The sequence below is a fragment of the Balaenoptera physalus genome (genome assembly GCF_965194825.1).
Source record: "Balaenoptera physalus genome assembly, chromosome: 4".
NCBI lineage: Eukaryota > Metazoa > Chordata > Mammalia > Artiodactyla > Balaenopteridae > Balaenoptera > Balaenoptera physalus.
In genome coordinates this window covers 113,799,593-113,827,444 of record NC_138891.1, presented here as the reverse complement: position 1 = coordinate 113,827,444, position 27,852 = coordinate 113,799,593, and the positions used below count along the sequence as shown (strand labels likewise).

General features: G+C 35.3%; 1 protein-coding gene and 1 long non-coding RNA gene across 2 annotated transcripts in view; one reads left to right on the top strand and one right to left on the bottom strand.

Moving 5' to 3' along the window:
• ROBO1 (roundabout guidance receptor 1) overlaps positions 1-27,852 on the bottom strand; it is a 913,964-nt gene that overhangs the window by 439,023 nt on the left and 447,089 nt on the right. Inside the window, exon 2 of the mRNA XM_082460666.1 lies at positions 23,421-23,504. Coding sequence (XP_082316792.1) covers positions 23,421-23,504 — 84 coding nt within the window. The remainder of the gene's footprint in view (positions 1-23,420; positions 23,505-27,852) is intronic.
• Positions 6,051-16,491, top strand: LOC309660196. Its single transcript, XR_014263259.1, has 2 exons — positions 6,051-8,456; positions 8,816-16,491. It is a non-coding gene; the product is annotated as an uncharacterized lncRNA (long non-coding RNA).

Below are 27,852 nucleotides of genomic sequence, written 5' to 3'. Positions count from 1 at the left end.
TCAGCAAGTTCCACAAGGACAGAAGGTCCTTTGTTCAGGACCTCACCCTATGTACCTCATCATCTAGCTGTTGATATCCTTTTATAATTAATCAGTAATCTAGTGAGTAAATAGGTTTTCCTGAGTTCTGTGAGCCAGTCTAGCAAATTAATTAAACCCCAGAAGGGGGTCAGTCATATGCACAGTTAACGACCTAAGCTTGTGACTGGCATCTGAAGTACAGGATGGTCCTGTGGGACTGAGCCCTTTACCTATGGAATCTGAGTCTATTTCCAGGTAAATAGTGTCAGAATTGAGTTGAATTCTCGGACACCCTGCTGGCATCCTAGAGTTGCTTGTTGGTGTGGAGAAGCACCCCCCCCACGTTTGAATTGGGTTCAGGTACGCTTTGGACTACCCTAACTCCAAAAAGATCTCTTGAAGCTCTTTTTAAACTGGGCATCATGTTCTGGGAGGGAGAAATAACTCAGGTGCATGTATTCTTTCATCTCTCCCTGCAGAGAATGGGAATGAATTAGAAAGAGATAAGTAAATTTGATGGCAGGTGTACTAGACCCAAGTATTTATTGAATGTCTATTAACTGTCAGGCACTGTACTGGATACTTTAAAATGATGTCATTTAATGCTCACACTCTTTTTGAGATAGCTATTTTCCCCTTTCATAGAAAAGTTAAGTGATTTTCCCAGTGTCACTCACTGGCAATATAATCAATTTAAATGGAAGTCTGTCTCACCCAAATCTTTTTCTTTTCTCCCTAAACCACATTTCTACTTTTTTCCACATAGCTTTCATCAGGACAGAAAGAAGAGTGAACAGCTTAGGAAGCTGAATTTAAGGACAATAATAGCTGGCTCCAAAGCACAAGAATCAATAAAAAATATTGCAAACAATGAATAAATCTCCTTCAGAGGAACCATAGTATGAACTCACATGATCTTACCTAAATTAAGCCTAACTTTTGCATAATAGCTGAAATAATTGATGTTAAGTGACAACACGTGTTCACTAAGCCTTCAAACATCTATTTGAAACCATGTTATAGGGATTTTGGGCTTTTGTGGTCATCTGATTCTTATGTATTCTGGGAAGGTCTGTAATAAAGATATTGCCTAGATTTAAGCAGAAGGGCCGTTTGAAGGGAAGACTTGAGATAAGACTTGTTTGAGCTCTTAATTAACAGATGGGTCCCTTTGAAAACAAGCTCCGGGCACCACTGTTTTGTTCTTGAACAGAAGAAAGATTTCTTCCAGGATAATCTATAATTTACAGGATTTTGAAAGCTGGTTGGATAAACCGAAGGCTATTAGCACCTATGGCAAAGAGGAGGGGGTGGTCCTTTTTTTGTAATCAGGCACCATGCCAGTCTAGCAGATGGTCAGAGGTATATATAGAAGGTGCTTGGGTATTACGCCGATTGAGTGGCTTCCAGAGGCAATGGAAGAAACAGCCTCACCGTGATTGGAAATCAGAACTCATTTTTAAAACACAGACATAGCTTCTCTGGCACCTGAGAACGCTTTGGAGAATTGAGATCAATACAGCATATAAGAAAGAGGCCTAATGACATTCATGAGTTAAAAGAGAAATTTGTTGGCTAAGCCATGTTTGGGAACACATGTAGCAGTAAATGGGTTCTGTCAAATCCCAAGTGTAGACAGTGCAAACTCTGTTAGCAATTCATGATTCAGTACCCATGTCTTTACGTGAGTCACTGTAAATAAATTTTTACATTTGTAAAAATGATGCTCTATTATGATGATTTGAGGAAGTCACTGCATGATTAGCTTTAACTGAATTGATAATGAATCTGCCACCTGCCTAGAGGTTGCCTCTCCACCCGGAGTCTCTTTGAGTTCCTCCCTGTTTTTTGCCCTGAAGCTTCATGTTACTCCACTTCTTTCTGCTTAAGGCTCTAATCCTCAGTTATTCTTTAGGGTTTTACTCTTGGTAAAGCTCTGCTAATCTGAGAATCACAAGAATCTGAAAGAAGAGAAATAGCTTCAGTATGTGTATATTTTAAAGTTGGATATCTATAAATAGTGTAAGATCAAGAATGGTAAATAGTCCCATAAAGTTGTCTAATCTGTAGTGACACCAAAAATATTTAGGGAATTCAATTTAGCAGGATTTCTGGGTAACATTTATTGGCTTGAATCTAAACATTTTAGAGGAGTGCAGACAGTCATATTAGGATTTCAGTTTTAAAGCATGATTGGATGAAATGTCAATAAATGCAAATGAGTTCTGTAAAACAAGTTTCATGTGAACCAATATATTGCTCAGCTCACAGAGTCTGCATTTAATTGAAGCTGATCTCATTATACTCTAGGGGATGTAGTCAGAGCTTTGACCTACCTATACCATTACTGAATCTTTTTTCAGTACTAATGTTGATCTGCATGTGTGTGTGTGCGTGTGTATACATGTTTATATTGTAATTGTCTATAAAAGAAGTACATATACAATAGGTAATACTTCAACATTTACTCCTCAGAAATTAGTACTTTTCATATGAGAGCGTATGATGTCAGTTTAAAAAAATAGAAACCATTTCAGGCGCAAAGCATGGACAATTTTGTAACAGAGCTAATTTTCTTCCCTTTTAATTATTTTTAAACCTACCAATTTTCAGCTAAGAGAATGTATTTTACCTGAAAGTCTGCAAATGTAAGGTTGTGACTCTTACAACAGTGCCATGCTCGTGTGATGTAACCACAGCTCAAACCATCAGCAGGAAGCTCTGCAAGTCCAAGATTTTCGATCATAAGGGTAGAATCAAGCTGATTAAACATTAATTGCAGCCATAAAACACATGGACAAGGCAAAGATGTTATTTAGCCCTACTAGAAGTAATCACTAGATATCCCAAATATTCTGCTTGCCTATTTATATGAACCACTTTTATTTGTACCTCATAAGAATAAAAAACAAATTATTTAAAGTACGGCAGTTACAAATTTGTGGCAATGGTTGATTGACAAAAATAAAATTTAAACAAGGAGTTGGCAGGGGGGCCCTTAGCAGATATTTTTTTGCTTCACTTTGATAAAACTCTACTATCCTTGAGAGTCTTATTACTGAAAAAAGTCACTAACACAGATGTGTATGTCCAAAGAGACAAGCATATAAAAGTTATTTGTGCTATTTTGCTCTTATAAATTATTAAAATTGTTTCATTATTTATGATAAATATTATTTTCAGGCTTTCTAGGAGCTTTTTATGATTCTTCTAATTAAAAATGGTTAACTATATCTGTGTATAAAATTAGCAGCTATAAATTCTTAGTGACCTGGGATGTATCTGATAAAACAAGAGGAAATAAGAAAGTAAATTATCAGAGTTTGTCCTAACATGATTTCAAAACCAGAAGATAGAAAGTGAAAGATTCAGTCAAATTATTTGATATGTAGTGAAAACAATGCACATGTTTGAGTGAATTTAACTGAAAACAAACAAATCTAATTAAATCTAATTATATTTGTGCATTGTTTGCATATATTAGTAGTAGCTTATTAGACTTAACAATGTTAAGCTTTCATGTTTAAGTATATATCAAACATAACTGAACATCAAAAAATAAAGAAAGGAAGACATAACTAAAAAATGAACATGGACTAATGCCCCCAAACAGAAATGAACTACTAGTACATTCATAAATAGAACTTAGACCCTGGTCTTAGGTCCTGTTTGCACTATTGTCTGAGGCTTGGTGACTCCTAGGAGGTAGAGTTCCCACATACTTTGGAAACCAAGCACATTATCTCCAGTTGAAAGACAGTAATTACTGTAATAAACAAAGGCTGACCTTAGTTTAAACAAATGAATGCTTTTTGTTGAGTAAGCAGTTTACAAGTACAAATAGCCCTATGAATTTGCTAATGGTCTTCCATCTTTATACATTTCCCTTGTCATACACCAAACAACAACAAACGGTGAACTCAGAATAGACCTTCATTATTTCTCCTAATAGTATGAAATATCCAGAATTATTAAATATAAATTCTATTACCTTTATCTCATCTGAAGTCTCTTACCAAAATATGTCATCCAAGAAGAAAGAATATATACATACACAAACATATACACATACATATGCAAATTATATAATTAAAAATGACCTTTAGTAAATGTGAGGATCAAGCTTTCTCTGACTATAATTGAAGCAAATTATGTATTCATTTTAACTAAAGTATTCTGCCTTAATTAAAGACGATGAAGGACATGAATAAATCAAATTGCACTTTAATTTAACACATATTACATTTGGTTAGGGATTTACAATGTTTGCAAGCCTAAGACATTGATTTGAGAAGGAGGGAGACAGCAGCCTCAACAGGCTATGAAAGCAGGGGCTCTCTACTCTGCTGGCACCTTAGAATCATCTAGTGCAGATTTTCAAACAGGAATACCAGTGTTTGTGCTCTACCCCTGGGGATACTGACTTATCAGCGGGGAACAGGTGCTGGATATGCAAGCCCAGGTCAAGAATTACTCACTTGAAGAGTGAAACTAGGTATAGGTTTGTCCTCACAGTTTTGTGAAATTCTGGATTCTCTTATGAGAAGTTCTGAACTCTTTCATTGTCATATTAGTTGAAAGATATAATAGGCAATTAAAAACTTGTATTTTAATCCAGTGCTGGTCAAGTTTAACATGGAATTAGTAGAAAACATTTAACATGAATGACAGAAATAATACTAAATAATGGCATAATAGTAAGAAAATTTATTTTTCCAGATTGTTGTTTGCTGACCAAACCAATGTTTTTACTGGATATTATTAAAGTAAAATAAACATGTAATTGTAATGTTGTATACATTATCTCTATTCACTAAAAAGAGTAGAAACCTGGTTTAGTGCCTTTGAATTATTTTCTTTTTTATTATTAATTTTTAATGTTAACATTTATTGAATACTTATGATGCATAGGTCGCTTGTTTAGTGACAGGCTTGCACAATCATCCTTTAATTCTCACCAATCATATGCATTAGTTACTATTAACATCATCCTGATCCTTAGAGGTCACTTAGCTTAAGGTCACATTACTAGATTATCTTAAGTAATATAGATACAACTTTGTGTGACTCTACTGATTCTTTTTATAGATGGGATGACTTACAGAGGCCATCATGACCTTGCCCTATCTTATTTGAAGGACTACTGCAAAACCATATCAATGAAATCAGTGTAGTATCATAGTGCAAGAACAGAGGCATAGATTAATGTAACAGAACAGAGAGCTTAGGGGCAGACCCATACATATATGGGGATTTGATCTATGAAAATTTGCTACCAATAGGGAAAGGGTAGATGGCTTTGGTAGACAGTATGGAGAAAACTGACTTACTATATGAAGAAAAAAAACACCATGTAAAAAGTGGCCTTAACTTGCATTAAAAACCAAAATATGAGAGGCAAACCTTGTTAAGAGAAAAAAATGTAGGAGACTGTGACTAATTCAAAAGCAAAACCATAAGACAAAATAAGATGCTATGACATATGAAAATGAAGGATTTCTGTTTAAGACAGCATGGAGAAAGAAAACAGACAAATGACTAAAGTGAAAAGATATTTAAAATATGTAAAATCAACAAAAAGAACTTCTGAAAATCAACAGGAAAAAAAGCAATGACTGTCAGAGAAAAATGAGCAATGTTCATATCAGGCAATTTACGGAAGAGGAATCCCCAAAGACAGTTGCATAAAAAGTGATACTACAGGGCTTCCCTGGTGTCGCAGTGGTTGAGAATCTGCCTGCTAATGCAGGGGACACGGGTTCGAGCCCTGGTCTGGGAAGATCCCACATGTCGCGGAGCAACTAGGCCCGTGAGCCACAGTTGCTGAGCCTGCGCGTCTGGAGCCTGTGCTCCGCAACAAGAGAGGCCGTGATGGTGAGAGGCCTGCGCACCGCGATGAGGAGTGGTCCCCACTTGCCGCAGCTGGAGGGAGCCCTCGCGCAGAAACGAAGACTCAATACAGTCATAAATAAATAAATAAATAAATAAATAAATTAAAGAACGTGAATTTCTTAAAAAAAAAAAAAAAGTGATACTACAACTCATTAAGGCACAGAGAAATGAAAATTAAGTCATATATTACGGTTATACACCTGATAGATTGACAATCTCATGAACTACTGGTGGCAGTGTGGAGTGGTGTAGCTGTTCTGGAGAGAATCTGGCAAGTTCAGTTTACTTTAGGTGAAAGAACAGTAAGTATTCTTAGATCCAATTTGGATTTCGCATATTAATTTTATCTCATAAAATTCCACGCCAACTGTGAGTAGTAGAGAAACAAAGCACACTCTGTAAATTTATGTTAATATTTGTATTGTTAAAATATCTATATGCGTGCATTGTTTTCTCCAACTTGGAAACAAGAATTGCAGAAGAAAGATGAAAGTGCATTGAAAAAAGTCTCAATTAACATGTTTGTGGTAGAAAGAGGATAAGCCGAAGTTACATACCGTTAGCCTGAAAGATGCCAACCAATATTAGTAATGTTGATTCTGGCCATCAATTGGTATTTATGGAGCTCCTCCTGCGTATATGGTTTTGGAAAACATTTATTTTTGTAGAATGGATTGCCAGTTTCAGTTTGAATTCTAATTCCTACTCGTTTTGTTTCTGTTAAATCTGAAGTAAGGTAATGTATAATGGAAAGTCCTTGGTTATCCTGGAAAAATCTCATAAATTTAGCTCTGGTAACAGACTTGACATTCACATAGCTAGATACCTTGCTTAAAATTAAAGCAACTTAACAAGCTGAAAACAATATTGCTCTAACAATTATTTCTTTTTAAAAAAGCGAATATTCTACTTTAAAAATAAAAAGAACTTGCCATATGAAGGAAAAGATACTATCTTTGTTTTGCTAGTTAAGAGGTTTCTAAAAGCCTAGAAATCAGAGATTTACCATACTCAACATTTATGAGCTCCCTCTGGGAAACATAAAGCTTTATATTTTTTATTAGAATCTACTAGTAGAGCTCATTTTTATTGTGATGTCACATTCTTAGGGTTTCATTAAATTAGCAACATTTTTAATGAACCTTAATTGCTTCAAACAGTTTTTGTTTCAATACACTAACATTGCCTGAGCAAATAAAACAAATACTTCTATTTTGATACTCTGGAACAGACTCTGAACTATAGAAAGAACTGGATTTTTATTAGCATTTTACTCATGTATTATATGAATTTGAATCCCCAAATGACCATGTTTAGTGCATTCATTATCTTAAGAATGAATTGTTTTTGCTAAGACCTAAAGTCTTTAGCAAGTGCTAAATCCTAAACCCACATTCAATTTAATTAGACTACTTCTGAGTAAGAACTCATGTGAATGACATGATACATTATTAAAACTTTCATGATATTTAAGGTAGAAAAACTAGGTTACAAACAGCATGCATGGAATTTTTACAAATCACAGTATAAGTTAAAATATAATATGAATACACCCAAATACAAGAATGATAAATAGAAAGTACTAATTATCTTCAAGTTCATTATCTGGGTAACCAAAGTACTGAGGTTGCACAGGAAAGTGAATTTTGTTATAACCGAAAATATTCATTAACAAAATCATCGGTTATAAATGTATTCCCCTCAAATATCCTTCCCCACTTGCATCTAGAACCTATCCCCACTCTTTGAGTCAGTCTTTGTAGATCAGTCTCAGCTAATCCAATAATCCAAAGCAAACACAACACATACCATTCGTAAAGTAAAATTGCAAATCTTACCACAGATACAGGATGTCGAAAAGAAGAGATTTCCATGAAAGCATTTTTGGATAACTGCTTAAATTACACAAAAAACACTGACAGATGAGATTTTTCAGAGTTAGACCAGTTGAATGTTGAGAATGAGAAAATCCGTTAAGTATGACAAAATGGGTTCTACACAAAGAATATGATAATTCTGGTAAAATCACATGTGAAATGATGGATTTCATATCTTTCCATCACACAATATTTATCACAGAAATTGTGTTAGAGTTGATGCTTGATTCATTATCCAAGTTAGGGCAGAGTCCCAAACATAGAATACATTTTATTGAGCATGATATAAATTACTTTTTCTAAGTTGTGGTTTATTTTTAAAAAGTCCTAATTACTTTTTCAATTTTAATGAAATGTGCACTTGCCTTTTGTGTGTGTTTCTGTGTGTGTGTGTGTGTGTGAATTCCTTTTAAGTGAACTTTGTTCATGATTACAGATGGATAATGAGAACTGCTTGCATATTAAAATTTTGGGTGTTGATGATGTTGTTTTTAATTTGTGCTTTTTTATTTTCTAAATTACCTGTATTATGAGCATATTAATTATGTAATCATTAAAACCTTCAATATAAGTCATTTTAAGAAATTGGGTGATACTCTTGAATTGCTTCATTAAATGAAGCTTATTAATTGACACATTTGTAGCACTCTGAATTTTAAACATTATGTCTTTTTAAAATTATCATTTGGGGGCTTCCCTGGTGGCGCAGTGGTTGGGAGTCTGCCTGCTAATGCAGGGGACATGGGTTCGAGCCCTGGTCTGGGAAGATCCCACATGCCGCGGAGCAACTAGGCCCGTGAGCCACAATTACTGAGCCTGCGCGTCTGGAGCCTGTGCCCCGCAACGGGAGGGGCCGCGATAGTGAGAGGCCCGCGCACTGCGATGAAGAGCGGTCCCCACACCGCGATGAAGAGTGGCCCCCGCTCGCCGCAACTAGAGAAAGCCCTCGCACGAACCGAAGACCCAACACAGCCAAAAATAATAAATAAATAAATAAATAAATAAAGTAGCTATAAAAAAAAAAGATTAAAAAAAAATTATCATTTGGCTGACATGAAGTGTTAAAGCAATTTTAAATTGGAAGAAGAAAATTTTCCCTTGAACTTGATAAAACCCAAATTGTTTTAGTTACAGTAGAATACGGGTGTCTATGTAAAAGGCACTGTAACCTACTCCTGATAAAACAATCAAATAATTTCTTACTCCATGTCAGAATGCTAGTCCGATACCAAAAATGCATCATATGCATTTTGTTTCATGTTCTAAATAATCCCTAAAACTTTGATTTTAGTTGAATTGGTTGATTCTGATAGTTGCTTGCAAAGCAAGTTTAAGTGAACCTAGTATGAATGATAAAAACAATTATTTTTTATCAACTACGTTTTTTCTTTGATGCATAGAAAATAATCCAAGATACATCTGTATAGATGTCTAATTTATGTAAGGTAGCAGAAGTAATGGGATAGTTGCAGCTACTTGTGTAAAAAAATGCACTTCTGTAATTGAAAGTGGCCATATTTTAACTTTTTCTCAGCGTTTCACTTGTTCACCTATATAGTCACTTATAAACATCAATAACAAGATCCTAGTGTCCATTCAACTACTTTTACAAGTTCATACAATCATTCTAATACTTCATTTTGAATTAAGTTCTAGAGAAATCTATTAGATTACAATAATAAGAATTTGCTTCCAAAGGTTCTCTTTATCTAATTTTTACTTTAAAGATAAGGACAACCATCAATTATTGAGTACCATTCTGAATTTTTCTCCTTATTCAACTTTTCTCCTTGTACAACTGCTGCTGTTAATGGAAACAAGATAGAAATATATAAGAGAAAGATAGGTTAAAACTAAAAGGAACTACAAGGACATTAAAGACTGTGGTGAATAAGGGTGTCCTATCTCTGGTTAGTTCACTGTAATGTCTTGGTTAAATTATAGAGTGAATAGTCTGACTGATTCTCTTTAGAACATTTTTCACTAATGAGGATTTCTGTGGCAAACCCTATTCTCGAAATGGTAATTCAGTTTTGTACAGTTCTTTGTGAAAGGACTTTGTGTGACTCTACTGATTCTTTTTAAATTGAAAATACCTAAATCACATTTGAAAAAAGATAATGAACAAGCATATTTACCCATAATAATTACATGCTGTATATATTTTAAAGCATAAATTGAATGACATAATATTTTATGTAGCTCTTCATATTCTTGATGGTAAGGTACATCACAGTGTCTCTTTCATTTTTTTAAGACAGAAAAATCCGTTTTGGGCATTTGTTTCTGGATTAGATCTTTAAAAACTAAGGTCATGTCTGACCTGAATGCACATTAAATTCCCAACACATCAAAAGCATATTTTATAAGATTTAAATTCTTGGGTAAAGTTCTTTTCTTCTTTCTTTTGGCTTTATTTTAAAAGACCTCTGTCAATTTAGGGTACTTTTCCAAAGTTCTATTATATACCATTTTCAAAATGCAGATGCTAGCATGAAACATATGATAAACAAAGTATGCCATATTACATAATGGAAACATAGAACCGTGATAATACTTAAAAATTCATGTCAATTTCTTAAAACTCTTTTAATCTCAGATTATGAAATAGTTCACACATGCAGAAAACTACACAAATATAATAGAGACTCATTTACACTTTGCATAAACAGTCATTAAATTTTTGCCACATTTGGATTATATTCTCTTTTTAAATAGAAACTAAAATTTACAGATATTGCTATAGCTGTATTCCTATCTGTTTCTACTCCTCATTTCCCCAGAGGTAACTAGCACCTTGAAGTTGATGTAAATCATTCCACGCATGTTTTTATATTTTTACTAGACATGTATGGTTCTCTTATTTCATCTGTAAAATTAAAGTGTTATACTTAATAAATTGACACATTATTATTATTAGTTTTTAGAAATTTTATTAGAAACAACTGAATAGCACTAGAATTAAAATTGACTAGGCTTCTGCCAAGACTTCAATCTTCAAAATTGATTTTGGGGGAATAAAAAGTCCTTTATGTAACAGTTATTATGAAGTGTCCCATTTTTTTCCATGACCTTTGTTTCCCACTTGTAAAATTATTTATACTGAAATTCATTAGCCTGCTCCTGAAGAGAAGCACAAAAGGCTATATAAGTAACCATGGGTTAATTGGATAACTGTGGTAATTTGAAAGCTTATACATGCTGACTTTGCAGTTATTAATAATACATGAAGCTCACTACAGATAAGCCCTACCTAGGTGTGGGAAGCAAATAAGAATAGAGTCTAGATTCCCTGAATTTGATAGCTGTGGCAAATCAGGAAAACTGCTTTAATCCGTCTCTGACTCAGTTTCCTCGTCTATAAAATAAAGAGAATAGAACCCACTCTGCCAAGCTGCCTTGAGGATTATATGAGATAATGCCAAACAAACAGTGCTAAGTGCCTGCTAGATGTAAGTTACCACGGTGAATGTCAACTGGGTATATTTTACACTTTCAGAAATAAGTACGTTGACAGACATGGAAGACTTAAACGTAAAGAATTTTCATTTCTGTGTTGCCTCGATATCTCATTTCTTGATATCTCATTTCTTAAGTGAGATATTGCTCCTTTGGTACGCTTCCTGAGCTGCTGTATCCTGCGGGTAAATTATTATTGGGTAAATTTTTTCAAATGTCTACCTCCTCTTCTTCCAATGGTTTTGCAGTACCGAATTGCCTGCATTAAATCCCTTTCTTATGAGAATATATAGAGAAACTTCTGGTTCCTTCAACTGTACCAACTCCTTCCAAAATCTTCACTAGTTTTTGAAAGCAGAGACCCATCATGCAGATACTAGCTGTTACCCCAGGACCTCTAGGATGAGAATCTGGGATTTGTTAACTCACCTGCTTAATGAGGAGTGAGTGAAATCTGAATGTAATTAGAAAATGAGCCCTTAGTGTAGATTTTAAAAGTTCTCATCACAAGAAAAAAAATTGTAACTACCTGTGGCGATGGATGTTAACTAGACTTATTGTGGTGATCATTTTGCAATATATACAAATATCAGATCATTTTGTTGTACAACTGAAGCTAATATAATGTTATCTGCCAATTAGATCTCAATTAAAACTAAATTAAAATTAGAATAAAAAAAGAAAATGAGAACCTGACCATTTGTAGTATAAAGTGACAAAACAGTACTATGATGTATCGCCCCTGGTCACCTGTAATGAAATGCCAATTGAGGCAAGGCTTTGATGGACTGTGGGGTTCCTGCAGTAGGCTATCATGATATTAATAAAGAACACAACGACTGTGTAGGTGGGCTGCCTGCTTCTGAGTGCACTGAATCATTTAGAGAAGTGATATACCCAGCCTTTAAATTCTTGGCTCAAGGCACAATGGTAGTAGGGCACAGAGAATTGTGACTTATTGCCTCAGTGCTTCTTGTGGCTGAAATTCTGACTCAGCATTGCTGGACTGGGGCCTCCTGTGTGAAAATTTAGAGCATTGACTGGGGAAAGTTCAGGAACCTGAAAATTGGAATAGAGTTATGGGGATGGGTACAGATAAACTTGAGCACTCCAACCCTCCAAATTCCACTGATCCACCCTTGCCAGCAGGAAGAGCCTTTTCTTCCCATGGATGAAGCTGGAGCTGCCTTACTTGGAGTCCTTGAGATAGTTATCACATTAAAGGATATCCATTCACCTCGCACCCTGCTCTACTGCTCCTAATTACCCCCGGGACAAAGATCAGATTCAATTTCCAACATGTCACAGCTACAATACCTCTTTCAGGAAAAGAAGGCTTACTAGATTTTGCTAATTTATTCCAACAGAATCCTGGTGAATATCTATGGGATATGATTCTGAATGTGCTAGACCAGGAAAGAAGGAAAATAATTTTAAGGTGGCTGCATTTATTAATATCGTTGGATTTAACAGAAATTCTGGAATCAAGGGCTAGTTTGAGCTGTGAGAAGTAGTTCTAGCTGTGTGCTTGATATTGACTGAAACTTAGACTCAAATGATGTGTTTAGTAAATAAAGTTAAATGCCTGAAATTCTTTGGCATAATGGGGAGGGAGGAATTCATGTGACTGTTAAGCACTTGACATGTGGCTAGTCCAAATCAAGATGTTCTTAAAGTGTAAAATAGTGCAAAAACTGCAAACTATCTCAATGATAATATGGAGATATGGATTTATATGGATTACATATAAATTTTATATGGATTACATAGTGAAATAATATCTCATCTATATTAGGTTAAACAAAATATAATTTTAAAAACAATTTCAGTTATTTCTTTTTACTGTGTTTTAAAATATGGCTTTTAGAAAATTTGTAAGTACACATGTGGCTTGCATCTGTGGCATGCATTTATATTTTTATTGGGCAACGCTGACATAGAGGGATTCAAATGTTTGAGTGGATTTACCATTTGTGACATACCTACCCATCCTCCAATTCTGTTTTCTGAAAGGGCCCATAAGACAATCCCGTCAATAAGGCATCACTATACTCGAGAGAGGAGCCCCTGTATTCTTGAAAAGCATTATAGTGTTTGTTCTCTGTAGGCTAGGGATGAAATTAGGAAACGATGTCATTGTAATGAGCTCACTGATTTCAATGTGCATGATAGGGCCATGGAGTGGCCAAGACCAAATGGTAGCAATTCACTACCAAGGACAAAGTGAACATGTTTTTCACAATAGTCATCCGACTCCCAAGGATATTTTGTTGTGGTTTACAGATCATGACTCCTTAAAATTAAAATAGCTGTGAAGTTACCAAGGTATAATTAAGTTTTAAATAAATAAAAAAATATTCTAGGTTTGGTGAAAAAGACCTGACTTGAATCATGTGTCCACCACCCAATTGCCAAAGCATCAGTGGTCACCCAGCGCATGGGTTGGGAGTCCCGTAACTGAAGGAGACGCCTGGTAGTTGCGAAAAAGGGCCATGCAATACCATCAAATTTATGTATGATGTATACATAATACATAATACATAAATACATACATAAATGTATACATACATAAATACATAAATGTATGATGTATATTCACTGTCTTATCTAAGGGATACATCAACCCTCTATCTTTATTCCTCTGAGATCTTGATCATCTCACTATCTTCAAGTCAACATCCTGGTCCTCTAGATTGTTGAAATCAGGCACGTAAATCTTGGTGAGCAGTAAGCAGCAGTTACTCTGTATTGCTTTGTAAGGTCTAAGCCTTCCAAAGCTTGGACGATAAAATCCCATTAAAAAGTAGGGTTCTGCCTACTATTCCTGTGAATTTTAGGGGTCTAGTCGTGTCAGGATATTCTTGCTAAAGTGCCCCACGTTTTTCAGCAATATGTCTAATTGTTAGGTATCTTTGGATAATGGAAGAACCATATACCACATTTGGGTGAGTTTTCCTTCCTATTTATCAACTGCCCATAATGCTATCCCTTCTGAGTGTGAGCCAGAGCAAGAGAAGGCTGTCCTACTGATTCAGCTTGGTGTGCAAAGCAACTTTGTTATTTGGCCATATGACTGAGAAAATCAATTGTGCAGTGATGGGACATGTATGTTACTTATGGCAAGTTCTGACAGTAGAATCACAGCATAGAGCACTTTGGGTTTCAGGGGAAAGCAATGACTTCTTAAAAAAAAGTCTCCTTTTGAAGTCCAGCTTCTGTCTTGAAAATTGGGTCTAAAAGGAATTGAACTTCTGATCAAGGGAAACTAAATTCCTCCCCAAATCGTACAACCGCCATGAACTGGGTGATGTTTGATCCCATGGGTCATAAAGTTGAATATACAAAGCAGCATGCTACTATCAAGTGCAATTATAATAGGCAAAGCAGGAATAGTCTCAAGCAGGTACTGAAAGCACAAAAATGTTGCATGCGCAGGTAGCAGCTCCCACTCATAATGAATCTATTCTTGCTACACCTCCACCTCTCCTTCAATCCATATGTAAGGCCACCTGAGGTGTTTCTCATAATCAGTCAATAGGGGAAAAAAAAACTAAGCCCGATAAACATTCAATTCTGCATCATATGTTGGCACTGGTTGGAAGTGGACTGTTGCTGCATTATAGCCCTTATAAGAATGTCATGAAGGACAGTAGGAAAAGTAAATCCTTATGGTGGGAAGAACTCTGAGTAGAACAACTGGTTGTCCACTTTACCTGAAAGAGATGACTAGAGGTATGGACCTAGACTGATTCAGGGATAGTAGCTAAAGGGTTTCATGGATGTTTGGGGTGTGAGAAGGGAGAAGTTTGAAAGATGTGTAACAAGAAAATCTGAGCAAGAGGTATGAGGTGGACCTTTTGAAATGAATTCAGATATCAGTGTCCTGGGTAAATGCTTATAAAGGAACATGTGTTGCATAGGAGGCTTCTAGTAAAAAGGTGGCAATGTTGACCTATATGTCACTCAGCTTCTTCCTCCACAATCCCACTGCTTCAAAATTGGCTCATGAACCGTGTGTCCAGTGTAGCAGGGACAGAGTTTGTACATGGGCTTAAAGACTTCATATTACCATTAACAAAACTGGATGGCCACCAATACCGCTGAAATCCCAGTCTGCCCATAGCACAGAGTAATGCTGAACCATCAGTACAATGCAATAGTGTACAGGGTCCACCAAGACAACTGCTTTCATCATGGGGGAGGGAGAAGTGATATGTCCTCACTGGAATAGATGTTCTGTGAATGAATTTTCTTTTCTTTTTTCACACCATGTTCTGCCAGACCCACCATCCATGCATTTACTCTACGCCTTGGTCTATATCAGGTTATCATGCATAACATAGCTTCTGAACAAAAAAAATTATTTTTCAGCAATGAATTGAAGGGAAGAACTGAATAGAGTCTTCAATAACAGTGAAATAACCAATGGAATGTTCAGTATATCCAGTTATGGACCATCTGGATGACTTATAAAGTTAAGTTTCTTCCATCAAGGAAGGAGTGTATGTTATGAAACAGTGGCTAATTTCTTGTTTTTTGTATCGCTAGTCTAGTAGTGATTAGTATTGTTCACCAAGTATTTCCAATTCCTTCTCCTCCAAGTGTCTTGGTAGGACTGTACTTCCCTACTCTGTCGAAATTAGGTGTGTTCATGTGATTTTATTTGGATAAACAGAAGAGCAGAAGTTACTTCTATGCAGAGGCTTTTAAAGCCAGTTCATGATTGTTCTTGCTGCTGTAATCATGGAAGCCTGTGTCAAGATGGCATCTCTGTTAGCCTTTGGAATCTGAATGACTAGATTGAACAGAGTCCCCATGGCCTTTTAAGCCTGACTAAAACATGCCATTTTGTTTCATTGCCTTGGAACACTTATCTTGTATTGCCATGGAAATATAGCTTTTGCTTGTGACCACAGCATGACCTACTATGGAACTATGGTACTATGGTAGTAACCATAGCTGTAGTACCAACCTTCAGCTGATTCAATAGTTTCTTTGCAGCAATGTAAAGTAATAATAGTAAAATAATTTTACAGCAAGTGCTTATGTACTGATTACATGGCCCTCTAGGTATTAACTCTTTTGATAAACTGAAGTTGGACTGAAGTCCATGAATTGTGAAAAAATTCTACAGGAATAACTGTAACAAGAAAAAAATGATCATTGCCTAAAATTCTCTCTAAAAATTAGAGATTAGGAAAGATTAGCCAATTCTCTTTAAAGTTTCAAAAGAATTATTGAATGCCAACTATTATTTCCCTTTTATGAATTGGAAAAGTTAAAACAAAAAAGGTGGGGGATGGTTTGCACAGGACCTTAAGCAGGGTTCTAAAGCAGTGGAGGGATAAGACTCTACCCATGACTGTGTGCTGACAGTTCCTGGCTGGAAGCTGAGCATCATGCTGTTTGGAAGGCTTTGAGCCTGGGATGTGTCTTACTAGGTTAGTAGGGAGTCATTTCCAAAGTCATGCCTCTGTAGTTAAAGTGGAGAATAGTTAAGCTAAAATAATATTTTGTATAAATTTCTGTGTAAATGAAGATTCTTAATGAATTATCAAGATAATTAGGGAGTGCATTTTACTGTAGCTTCTACAACACAAGAATTATTTATTTCTTAAAAATTTGTTAAACTTTAAAAAAACTCTTAAACTGAATCCCTCCTATGTATAGGTGCTCTGTCTTAAGGATGTCGTTCACACCTAAAAAGTGTCTGCATAGTTTGTGTTTCTGAGTGTGTCTACTTATCTACACATCTCTAAAATTTGTCACTTTGGGATATATTTAAAAAATCAAAAGCATTCCTTCAAAAATTCAAATCACTATTCATGAAAAGTATTTTCTCCACTGGAATTTCTAACTAAAGAAAATAAAATTAGATGAAATTTTCCTATTAGAATCAAGGTTTTGCCATTTTATAGGAGCTCAGACACTGCTCTTTCCTCCTCCACCACAGAAACTCAAAATGTTTAGCTGCAAAGTTTACCAGATTGAAAATGTTATAAAATACTCAGTATAACAGTCAATGCCTTAGTCAACAACTTTTTGGAATGACTTAAATCACCAAAATGTTCATGAAAAACACTGGAATTATAATTAGTGTTAATAATGTGAGGACAACACAAAATTTGATTTTTAATTAAAAAAAAATAATTGACATAGACTGCTTTGAAATCTTCTTTCATAGAATTCCATTGTTGTTAGAGTTCAACCTACTTTTCAATGCTCAAATCCACTTGAAGCTTCCATGTTCCATGTCCCTTAAACTTCAGGAAGGCAGAGTTAGGCATGTCTACTCCCTATTGTCAGTTATTATGAAAATAAAACCATTTTTTCTTTTTGTCTTAATTCAAAAAGAAAGAATTTTGGAGTGTTATACATAAATGTAACCCATTATCCCAATCTTCTGTTTCATTTGCTTCCTTTTCATATTTTCAGAGAATTGGCAGAATTGCCTAATAATTGAGGTCACTCCAAACAAATCACAAATTTTGCCACTTTATAAATCTGAAAAAATGTGTTTCTTTCTCTTAACTTTGAAAGACTAACCCGATTGGTTAAATTGATATGATGCTATGATTTTATTCCCAATATGGGTCAATAGAGAGTAGAGATGGTTTATCATTTTAGTAAATGTTTATGAATTCCCTATGATGCACAAATGTATGATGCACAAGTTGCAAAGAGCAGGTTAATGAGGGGGCCATCAGACATGATGATCCAGAGAAGAGTCATGCATGGTAGTGATTTTAACGAATTTAAATATTAAATACCCCATGTCCCTAGTACAATGCCCTCCCCAGGGTAGGCACTTCAACATGTGAGTTTTGCTTAAGTAAATGAATAAATGATCGCCCAAATATTTCATAAAGAGTAGGATAGGTATTTTATATGAACTTGTAAATTAGTATGTTATTTTCTAGAGCCAAATATAAAGGACTTAAAAATATATGTAACCACTAAAGTGTAGTGTTAATTTTAATGTGTTCTGCAGTTTTTCTTACACTTTCTCATTTCCAATCAATTCTGTGATATATTTTAAGTTAAAAAATGCACTAAAAATCAGATTTGAGAGACATGGTTCTAGTTAAGTCTTCACTGCTAAATATCTGTACTATCTTGGTTAAATCATAGTAACTTTAAGGGTCTCAGTTTTCTCACCTATAAACTGATGAGTTGTGAACAGACTTCTAATACTTTAACCATATACTGGAAGACTCAGAGGCTTAGTATAAAAAGCAGTTGACTAGAGTCCATAAAATTAGCTTGAAATCTTGACTTATGGAAGCTCTTTAGAAATCAGAGAATAAAGAGCTCTCAGAAATTTAGCACATTATAAACAAATAAAAAATTCTGCTAAAAGCATTGGTAGACAATAAATATCAAGGATGTTTCCCAGAAAGTGGGAGAGAAAACAACAAAGAGTTAGAAATTAGGGAAGAAAGGACAAGAGACTTAATGAATCAATCTAAGAGGTCCATAGTCGGACTAACAGCAATTCCAGAACAGGCGATAGAGAGATGGGGATTATCAAAAAATAATTTAAGAAAATTTCCCATAACTAAAATAAATGATCCTCCAATTTGAAAGAGCCCATTCAGTACCCAGCATAATCAAGGTAAACAAATAAGCAAGCAAACATGGGCAAGCTACCACAAAGCACATTACAGTAAAACTCTGTTCTTGATGTATTAAAAGTTTTATTGTGCTATGCTTTGTGGAGACTAGGTTTCTGTTAAAAAGAGGATAAACGAGGAAAGTGGAAGAAATGAGATCTAGGAAATAGGAGAACCAACACAAAAGAGTGATAAAAGAAAGTCCCAGGTTTAGAGAGAAACCATTCAGTTTGGGACAAAAACATGGAGGGTTTTATGAAACAAACATCTGAAAAAAATATCAGATCAATGGAATATTGGATATGATTAAGCATTTAGGAAGTTAAAATGCAATTATTAACTCCAGAAAATGAACAGTCTTATATAAAGACGGCAATGCAATTTTAGTATTCTACTTGGCTCTGCAGTAAACTCACATAGGGACAACTTGCTTAGCCTTACCAATGTAAACTCTGACTGTTAATTTAATAAAGAATGTGGTAGTGGGAGAATAGGGAAAAAAAATTACTAGATAATGTATAAAACTGACAAATCAAGAAGTATTTGTGGATGTAATTTAATTAAAAATATAAAGGAAATTATCAGAAGAAACATCTAACAGAGTAAGAAGATAGGTTGAGGGGAAGTGGGTTCAAGAATAAGGAGATGGAGTAGGGACCTACTTATTTTTGTTTAAAGCTTTTGTCTTATTTGATTTAAACAATATGTGCATTAGTTATTGTGATAATAATGAATCGAGTATGAGAAACAGCAGAGACCTAAAACATTGGTGACTAGCACTGTTGCTGTTGTGTAGAAGGAACATGGCTAATCTATTTAATTTCTAACTACATTCTCAAATGTAGCTTATAGTCACAACAACCTCTCTCAACCTTTGTGATGTTGGAAAATGTGTAATTAATTTTGGACTATTTCTCTTCTGGAGTATTGAAGCAGACATCAGACACTGTCACTATTAATAAGAGCATCTTTCTGAGAGAATTGTTATGAGGATTAAATGAGTTACTGCATGTAAAGTGCTTAGAAGACTTCATAGCACATATGAAGGGAGAATAAAGGCTAGTTATTAGTATGAATACATAAATTAAAAAAAAATGCACATGTTGCAATGAAGTTTCTGTTTGATTTTAATCAGGAGCCTATACCATTAAGAATGTAGAGTGACAGAAGAATCAATGTCATTGTCAATTAACAGTTACCTGTTGAGATTCCAAAATGTGAGGCGAACATGGTTTGGGGGATGTTATTTGTGTGCATATAGAAAAACATACTACTTGGTCCAAGATTTTTTCTTTTTATAAGAGAGCATATATTTTGTTTCCTACCAAACAGAATTATAACCAGACTTTATTTGGAGGTTGTGTTGGTTTGTAGAAGACTCCATTATCCCCATTTGAAATTACTCTGGAAGTTCTGACATTTTGTGGCTAGATTTTTATTTAAATTGACACTGATGTAATTCTGATAACTGTTCAGTTTTCAGATTTTCAAATTTACATTTAGATTTTCTCCCAATATGCTACTGTAAAAATAGGAAGCTAATCCTCAAAACAGACCTATGGAGATAGGGGGCATTATCTTATCTTTAGTATGTAGAAATGGGGAAAAAGGTTATATTTTAGACATTACAAATCAAATTTGTGGACTTCTTTGGTACTCAAAAACCATATAAAGTTAATTTCTTTTCTAATTAATAATTTGCTTTCTAAAAAGATTAAGCATGCTACTAGGATGTCATTAGCTCCCACTTACTCCCTAAATTTTTATGTATTGATAAATTTCTCTCTACACTTTGTGCCATCGACTAAAGCTATACATGAATTCTGTGTATATTTCAGATAGTTAAATAGTCTTGGACGTATTACTTAATTTTTTCATATTTGTAAAACACCATATGTCCTTCCAGAAGTCAATGAACAATGTACTCTTTGTAGAAGCTCCTTTAAAAAAATAATTGAAAAAAAAAATTGATCATTCCATATTCGACTTCTTTGGGATATCTGTCTGACCTCACAGAGTGCTGATTTGAAATCCCATCTTACTTGTTGTTGCAACAAAGTCTATATACATTGACTGTTAAATAATCCCCAATATTTATGACACAGTTAAAGAGGAAATGGGTTACTTCTTTGTAAAAAATGTATAAGTTCACTTTAACACACCACCATGTTACCTTAGAAATTGTTCTGTATTCATTGATTAGTAGGAGAGAGACTGAAATGTTTTCAAACCTTACATGACTTTATATAGTATTGTATCTGAAGATGGTAAGGAGAAAAGGAATCAATTTATGTTTCTTCCCTAAACTCTATATTACCATATTTTCCTGGGCCTCTTAATGAAATCTCTTATATAATTTAGGTAAGTATAGTATATGGTTTAAGCAGTAAGTACTATTAATAAAAGATTATCATTTATTGACTAAATCATTAATAAAAAATAAATTCATGTGTATGATACGCGGTCCATGGATTCTAGTTTGATGGGTCAATTTGATAGTGATGGTCTCAAATGGTTTGCGCAACGGAGAGGACGTTGTAGTGACAAATTAGCTCTCAGTGGAAATTGTACTCTTTGTAGTGGTAAAAAAGGAAAACCGGAGGTGTGTGGAGGTGAATTTTAGTGAACTGGTGATCTTCTTCTTTGGGACTGTTTCATGTTCCCCAAAATATGTTTTCCAGAATTGTATGGCTCCCTCTGAGAAGGTTTTCTTCTAAATTTATGAATATTAGGAGGAGAAAGAAGAGTCCCACATTTAGCTCAACGAAATGAAGCAACATGTACTGAAAAATAAACACCCAGTATACCAGTCATTATAAGTTTACTACCTCCTCCTATTAATTCATCTAATGATATGTTTAATAGCAGAAATCTGACTACTGATTAATCCGACGGAGAAAAATAAATAAGAATGAGAAATTCAAAAAATGCTACATTTAGTCTTAAATGCATTGTTATTGAGGTTCTCTTAAATCAACACTCCAACATGATTTATGCATTGGTTATATATAATTTTCAGGAAATCCATAAAAGACAAAGAGCAAACCCTATTAGTGTATCTAAACAATGCCGTTGTTTAGAGTGGGTGAGCACAAGGGAACTGAACTAAGATGCATTGGCAAATGAAGATCCCCTGAGAAAGAACACTATGCTGGATTCCTCTTTTCATAAACACGAAATTCCTCGGTATTTATGATATTAACAACTGACTTTTACAAGGCTTCTTCTAGTTAAGTTTCTGGAAAAGTATCATCATACCAACTCCCTCACCATCTTACCACCAATGGGCTTTGATTTGTTGGTCCTTTAATCTCAATTCTTATGTTGAAAGATAGGGGGGAAATGAGAATGAGTTATCCATGACTAAAATAAATATAAATATTGAAGTTGCTTGTAAAGGTGCTATTAATTTGCATACTTATTCCAAATGTTAAAACCCTGAATTTTGTAGCTGAGGGATACTATTGGAGAAAGTTATTACTATGAATATAGTGAGGATGCTTCTAAAGTACCAGTTTATTATTTTATACCAAGGTGAAATGTACCTGTTGGGTTATTCTCTTTTGAACACAACCATCTGTAAGATTGTAATGAGACAGACCAGTTCTCCATTACCTCTAACCCCAGCTACTTCACCACACACACAGAAACACACACACAACCTAGTTACAGCCTACAACCTGGCAAAAATCTATGAACTGCGTTAACAAGAACTAATGAAAAGAACGTGATAAATAGCTGCTATTACAAGACCCCTGTCACATCATTATCTGATTCAATGTTTTAAAAGTGTTGTATTTCATTCTTTGTTCTTCTCTAAAGTTTTAGTCAAACTGTCTCAGATGTGTAACTTATGCAACTATATTCATAACTATGCTTACAAATTCTGCCTGAAACATTTACATATTTCCAGGCTAACCATTCTTAGACATCTGTAATATGAATTATTTCTAACATATTCAGTTAGCTAAATTGCTACTTTTATGCTGACCTATACATGCATTTATTTAAGAAGTGGTTTGTAGATCAGGTAACAATAAGTCATGCAAACACAATCCTGAGATGTAAGTTGGTAATTATGATTTACAGAACTCTTGTTAAGAGTTTGCTTTCTGTTGTTTTTAAGACTTCAGGCATAACAACAAAAAACAAAAGTACAGATAATTTTGAACCCTAATTACTTGAAGGTAGTTTTGTATTTCTTTTGATAGCAATTTAGTTAGATATTAAATCTCTAAGAAAATGTGATCCTTCTAAACATATTAGTGATACCAATGTTTCAGGCTGATAAGCATCCTTTTACATTAAAAATAGGCAACAAGAATGCATGCAGTTTTCATGTTAAATTTCTCTTCCCCAAAGTGTTTCCTTTAGCAATATGACCTCCCACCTGAAGAATGAATAAAGTCTGGAAAATGAGGACAAGAAGTTGTTGGGATTGTTAGCTGGAAGCAGGGATGATTAGAAAGATAATTTTATACAGGTGGTTGATGATTGATGGAGGTGGCGGTGTTTTAGGAGAAATGGACAGTTAGTATTTGGGAAAGAAACACTCTACCTGTATAGCCCAGCGAATTGTCATCATTATCAGAGGTGGGGATTGGCGTCCCGTTGTCCTTTCCCTTCTCTACGTCTTCAGGGTCTGTCGGAAACAACACCAGAGCTGCTGATGGGGTCACAGTAGTAACAGTAGTTGCCATTTCGATCACAGCATGTCCAGACACAAGTAAATCCACATGTGACAGAAAAACACACAGGGACAACACACAACACACTTCGTCCTCGCCCCTCCTGCGGCACACTAAGCCGTTCGAAGATCTCAGCATCATGGCTTACAGTTTCCACTTTCTCTTCATTTCCCTAATTCTCTGCTCTGCCTGCACCTTTGCTGCACTTCAAAGCTGGCGAAGGGCTCTGACTGCCCTCTGTGAGGCCGCCAGCGCGGACTGAGGGAGCATATGGAGGAGGGAGAGGGCAGGATGGCTGAATGCTAGGATTGCTAATTTTCTACCTTATTGTTAATCAAAGCTATTGACTGTGATCACTCCCCATCGTCGCTTCATCTCCTGCCAATTACAGACTCCAGGGACTCTACCTCATATGGGGGGGCGGGGAGGGTGTGGGGAAAAATAGGGTCTTGTCAAAGAAGAGGGGGGATGATAAAAATGTCATACTTTTTTTCTGAGCAACAGCAAAGAAAGCGCTGCAACATCCCATCTTTCAAAAGGCGACAATTTGTCATCTTAAAGGACTGAGATAAATTTACTAAAATGAGTGCCTGTGTAAAAGGAGACTTAACTTTGCACATTTGGGTTTGAATATCTTAAAACCTTCCAAATTGTTTGCGATTCTATATTATAGTCATCCGGATAGGTATTTTCATTCATTCATTCTTACTTTTCTTGAATAAAAGAAATGCTTTTGTGTGTTTTCCCAATTGCACCTTAATTTTCCTACGTGGAATTTGAGAGATGAGACTAAGCACGACGGCACTCAAGTTCCAATATCCAGAAGCTGAGTTGTGGTATAAATATACACAGAAGCCCAGTGACACCACTAATTTCACTCGTGCTCTCTCTATGCGTCATATCTCTGTGTGTTTGATAAATATGAGCTGAGGCTCTAGCTCCGCTGCTGATAAGCAGACACAGACACAATAAAACCCAAGTGTGTACCTCCTAAATCGAATACCATAGAGTCATAGGTCATTCAAGTTGTGCAGGCTTTTTATCACCTTAAACAGCAGCTACAGAGGATCTCTCAGTCTGAGCAGTGAAGAAGCACAGCTGTTTACTCGAGGAAGAAAGTCTGTCACTTATGAATGAGGCAGCGAGAACGCGCAGGTAATGCCCCTCTAGAAACAGCACAGGGGTCATTCATTTTGTGTCCCTGCTAGTTTTTTAGCTAGGTTGACACATTCTGTCTAAGACACCGCTATTCAGGGATGATTTCGAAAATTTTAAAAGAGGATGAAAAGTCCAACATGAGTCTGCTTTGTGGCTTTTGCACGTAGCACATTTAACTACTCTGTCCCTGTCTTTCCTCCTTTCTAATCCATGTGTCATACAATTACCCTGGTGTGGCTAAAACGAAGGAAAAAAGGTTCAGATCTCTGCAGACCAAAGGGGAAAAAAGGGCTTATTGTCACTCTATTCATCCTTGCCTTCCCAGCAATGGCTGTTGTCCTTAAAATCAACTCTGGGAGTGATAGAGCAGGGAACCAGCCCACCAGCTACCCCTCCAGCCTGCTAACGTATTTGCACGAGTTGTTTAGGTCAGAGATTTAAGTCACATCAGTAAGACAGGATGGGAAACAGGCATTTCTGTGTATTTTGAGGCAGTGTTAGCACAATGTTCTGCCCTGAACTAAGTAACCTTGCTCAGGCGGACTAACCAAATAAAAGAGGTTGGTGTAGGAAGATAAACAGAAGGTGCTTGTTCAAATGTATTAAAGGGCTTTTAAGGGACCTCCCTTGCTTACAGTCTTGTTTTAAAAGATACATTGTGTTTAGGGTCAACCTTAATTTTACAGACTACTAATTTTTAGCAACAGATGCCCCTTTTCAAAGGAAATACTACTTTTAATTTATGATGGGATAGTTTATTTAATGTGAATACACACATTTCTCATCACTCTGTTAAAAATCCAGTAGAAAGCTATCCAAATCCATGACATGAACCAAATCAGTTTGTCTGTAGAGTATCATAAGACTTTGGGGATAAGGCCTTTGTACTCCTTGTTATTAAACCTTCCCTGAGAATGAGGACATTATTACAAAAACAACAGAGACGAGGAAAGGAAGTTCACTATCATTTGAAATGAGATACCTAAATCTGTTTAAAGTAGATTTTTCACCTAGGTCTAAGTTATCCTAAGGGGTTTCTAAATTTGCTTTCCTGTTTCCACTCATCACCCTTCCTAGGTTCAGGGAAGAACAGACTTTGCATCAATGAATCCTACCATATTTGTGCAGTACATTCTGTTTACCTAGTACTGCCTTTAATTACTAATACGCTAGACCTAAAGGAAACAAAAGATGCCATTTTTACTAACTTCACTCATTTTTTCTTCCCCTTCCTTTCTGTCAGAAGATAATTATAATAGGAAATAACCACTTGACTCAGTGCATGTGAGCTGTAGGAGAAGGTCCAAAAGATATTTATTTAAAGTTTTTGTTAAATAATATTGATTATGCGAGTCATGGAATAGAATATAATGAGGAAGAGATTATCTAGTGCTTACAATGTCTGAAGGAGGTCTTCTTGTGCCCCACGTCTGTATTTAGGGCTGTCCAGGCCTGAACTGAAGTAGGTGTGGCTGCGATTGATAAAAGCCAACATCACTTTGAGAAATGCATTGGCACTAGGGCTGCTGGGTTCTCTGTGTCTGTTACCCCATTAGACTGTGAATTCCCAAAGATCAGGTAATCTGTTTGCTTCCCATTTGTACACCTGCAGCCTGCCACTGGACCTGCAACATTGTACAGGCTTGGACAGTTGTTTTTTTTTTTTTTCTTTAAGATAATAAATAAATTAATGAACAGATGGTGACCAAGAATGTGAAACTCACTTAAGGGATAGGCTCTCAGTCTGCAACAATTTAAAAATACAAAAATTTCATTTTCTGTACCAGTATCATAGTCAGAAAAAAAAAAAAAACAACTTGATATAAATTAACTCAAGGCTACTGTACTCTCTATATCCCTAGTATCTGTAAAAGCATATAAAGCATGTTCAATATAAAAGGAAGTCTTGGGTCATAAAATTAGGGTCAGAAATATGTTAAATGGACACCTCCACAACAATCTTCCATCAGATCTGTAGACTCATCTGAATCTAATGGCCATTTGGCCTTCACTGCTTTTCAAAATAACCAATTCCAATTTTACAGTTAAGTCCTCTCTTTCATGTTAGTTTTTTTTTTTAAAGCTCTTTTCTAGATCTAAACTCGAATTCTAATCTGTTTGGCCATACAAACCTAATGCCTCATCTAGGAAAGCCCATTTCCCTCCAGTGCTCTTGAAATGCTGGTGTTTCATAGAACCCCAGACCTCATCGTTTTCTTGTTCAACATGCTCTTTGTAGTTGTCTTTATCAAGGCTCATGGCTTCAACTATGTTTTAGAAGATGATGAAACTTTTTTCACTTCTTAGTTAGATGCTTTACCAATGACCAGATTTTATCTTCACTGCTTATTCACCTTCATGAGTTTTCCAAGAAACCTCACACTTTCTCTCACCAAACGCTGAGATCATCATCTTCCCTTTCAATCTACTTTTCCCCTATACTCCCTATCTGTGTTAAGAAAGTCATCACTGTGTTATATATTTAGTATTTTTCAATTCAGTGAAATGTTAATATCTGTAGTTAAAACTGAACTCTGGCTTATGGGCTTATTGTTCCTGGTAGATTTTGCTCCATACTTTATTTATTTTTTGAAGTGGGTTGTATGTCAAATTTAAACCTATAATAACATAAGCTTATATATATATGCACATATATAAAAATAATATGGTTATATGTGTACATATATATTGAATACATGATCATATAATATACACATTACTTCTATAAGATGTATTATATACGAGTGTGTCTTCTTGTAACAGTCTTCCACAGATTTAATAAGAGCAACAACAATGATAAAAAGGAATAAAGACCAATAGTTTCCTTTACAATGGAAATTACGTCTTTCAGAAAACTTTACCCCTAAATATAATAATTTATTAAAGGTGATATGACTTTCTTTAAAGGTAAATTAACTGGTAAATTTGAAATTTGTTATTTTGTGTAACAGTACCTTTGCTGAGATATCCCCAACACCTAAGCCAAAGTATAATGGAAACTTCGAATTAGAAAAATCATTATATAGCAACCTCTGACAAAATAATTCATTCAGAAAAGCATCATCAATGGATACTAAATCCATTAGGTGAAAAGTGGTAGGGGACAGCATATACAGGCCCAGCGTATGACCCCAGAGATTACCT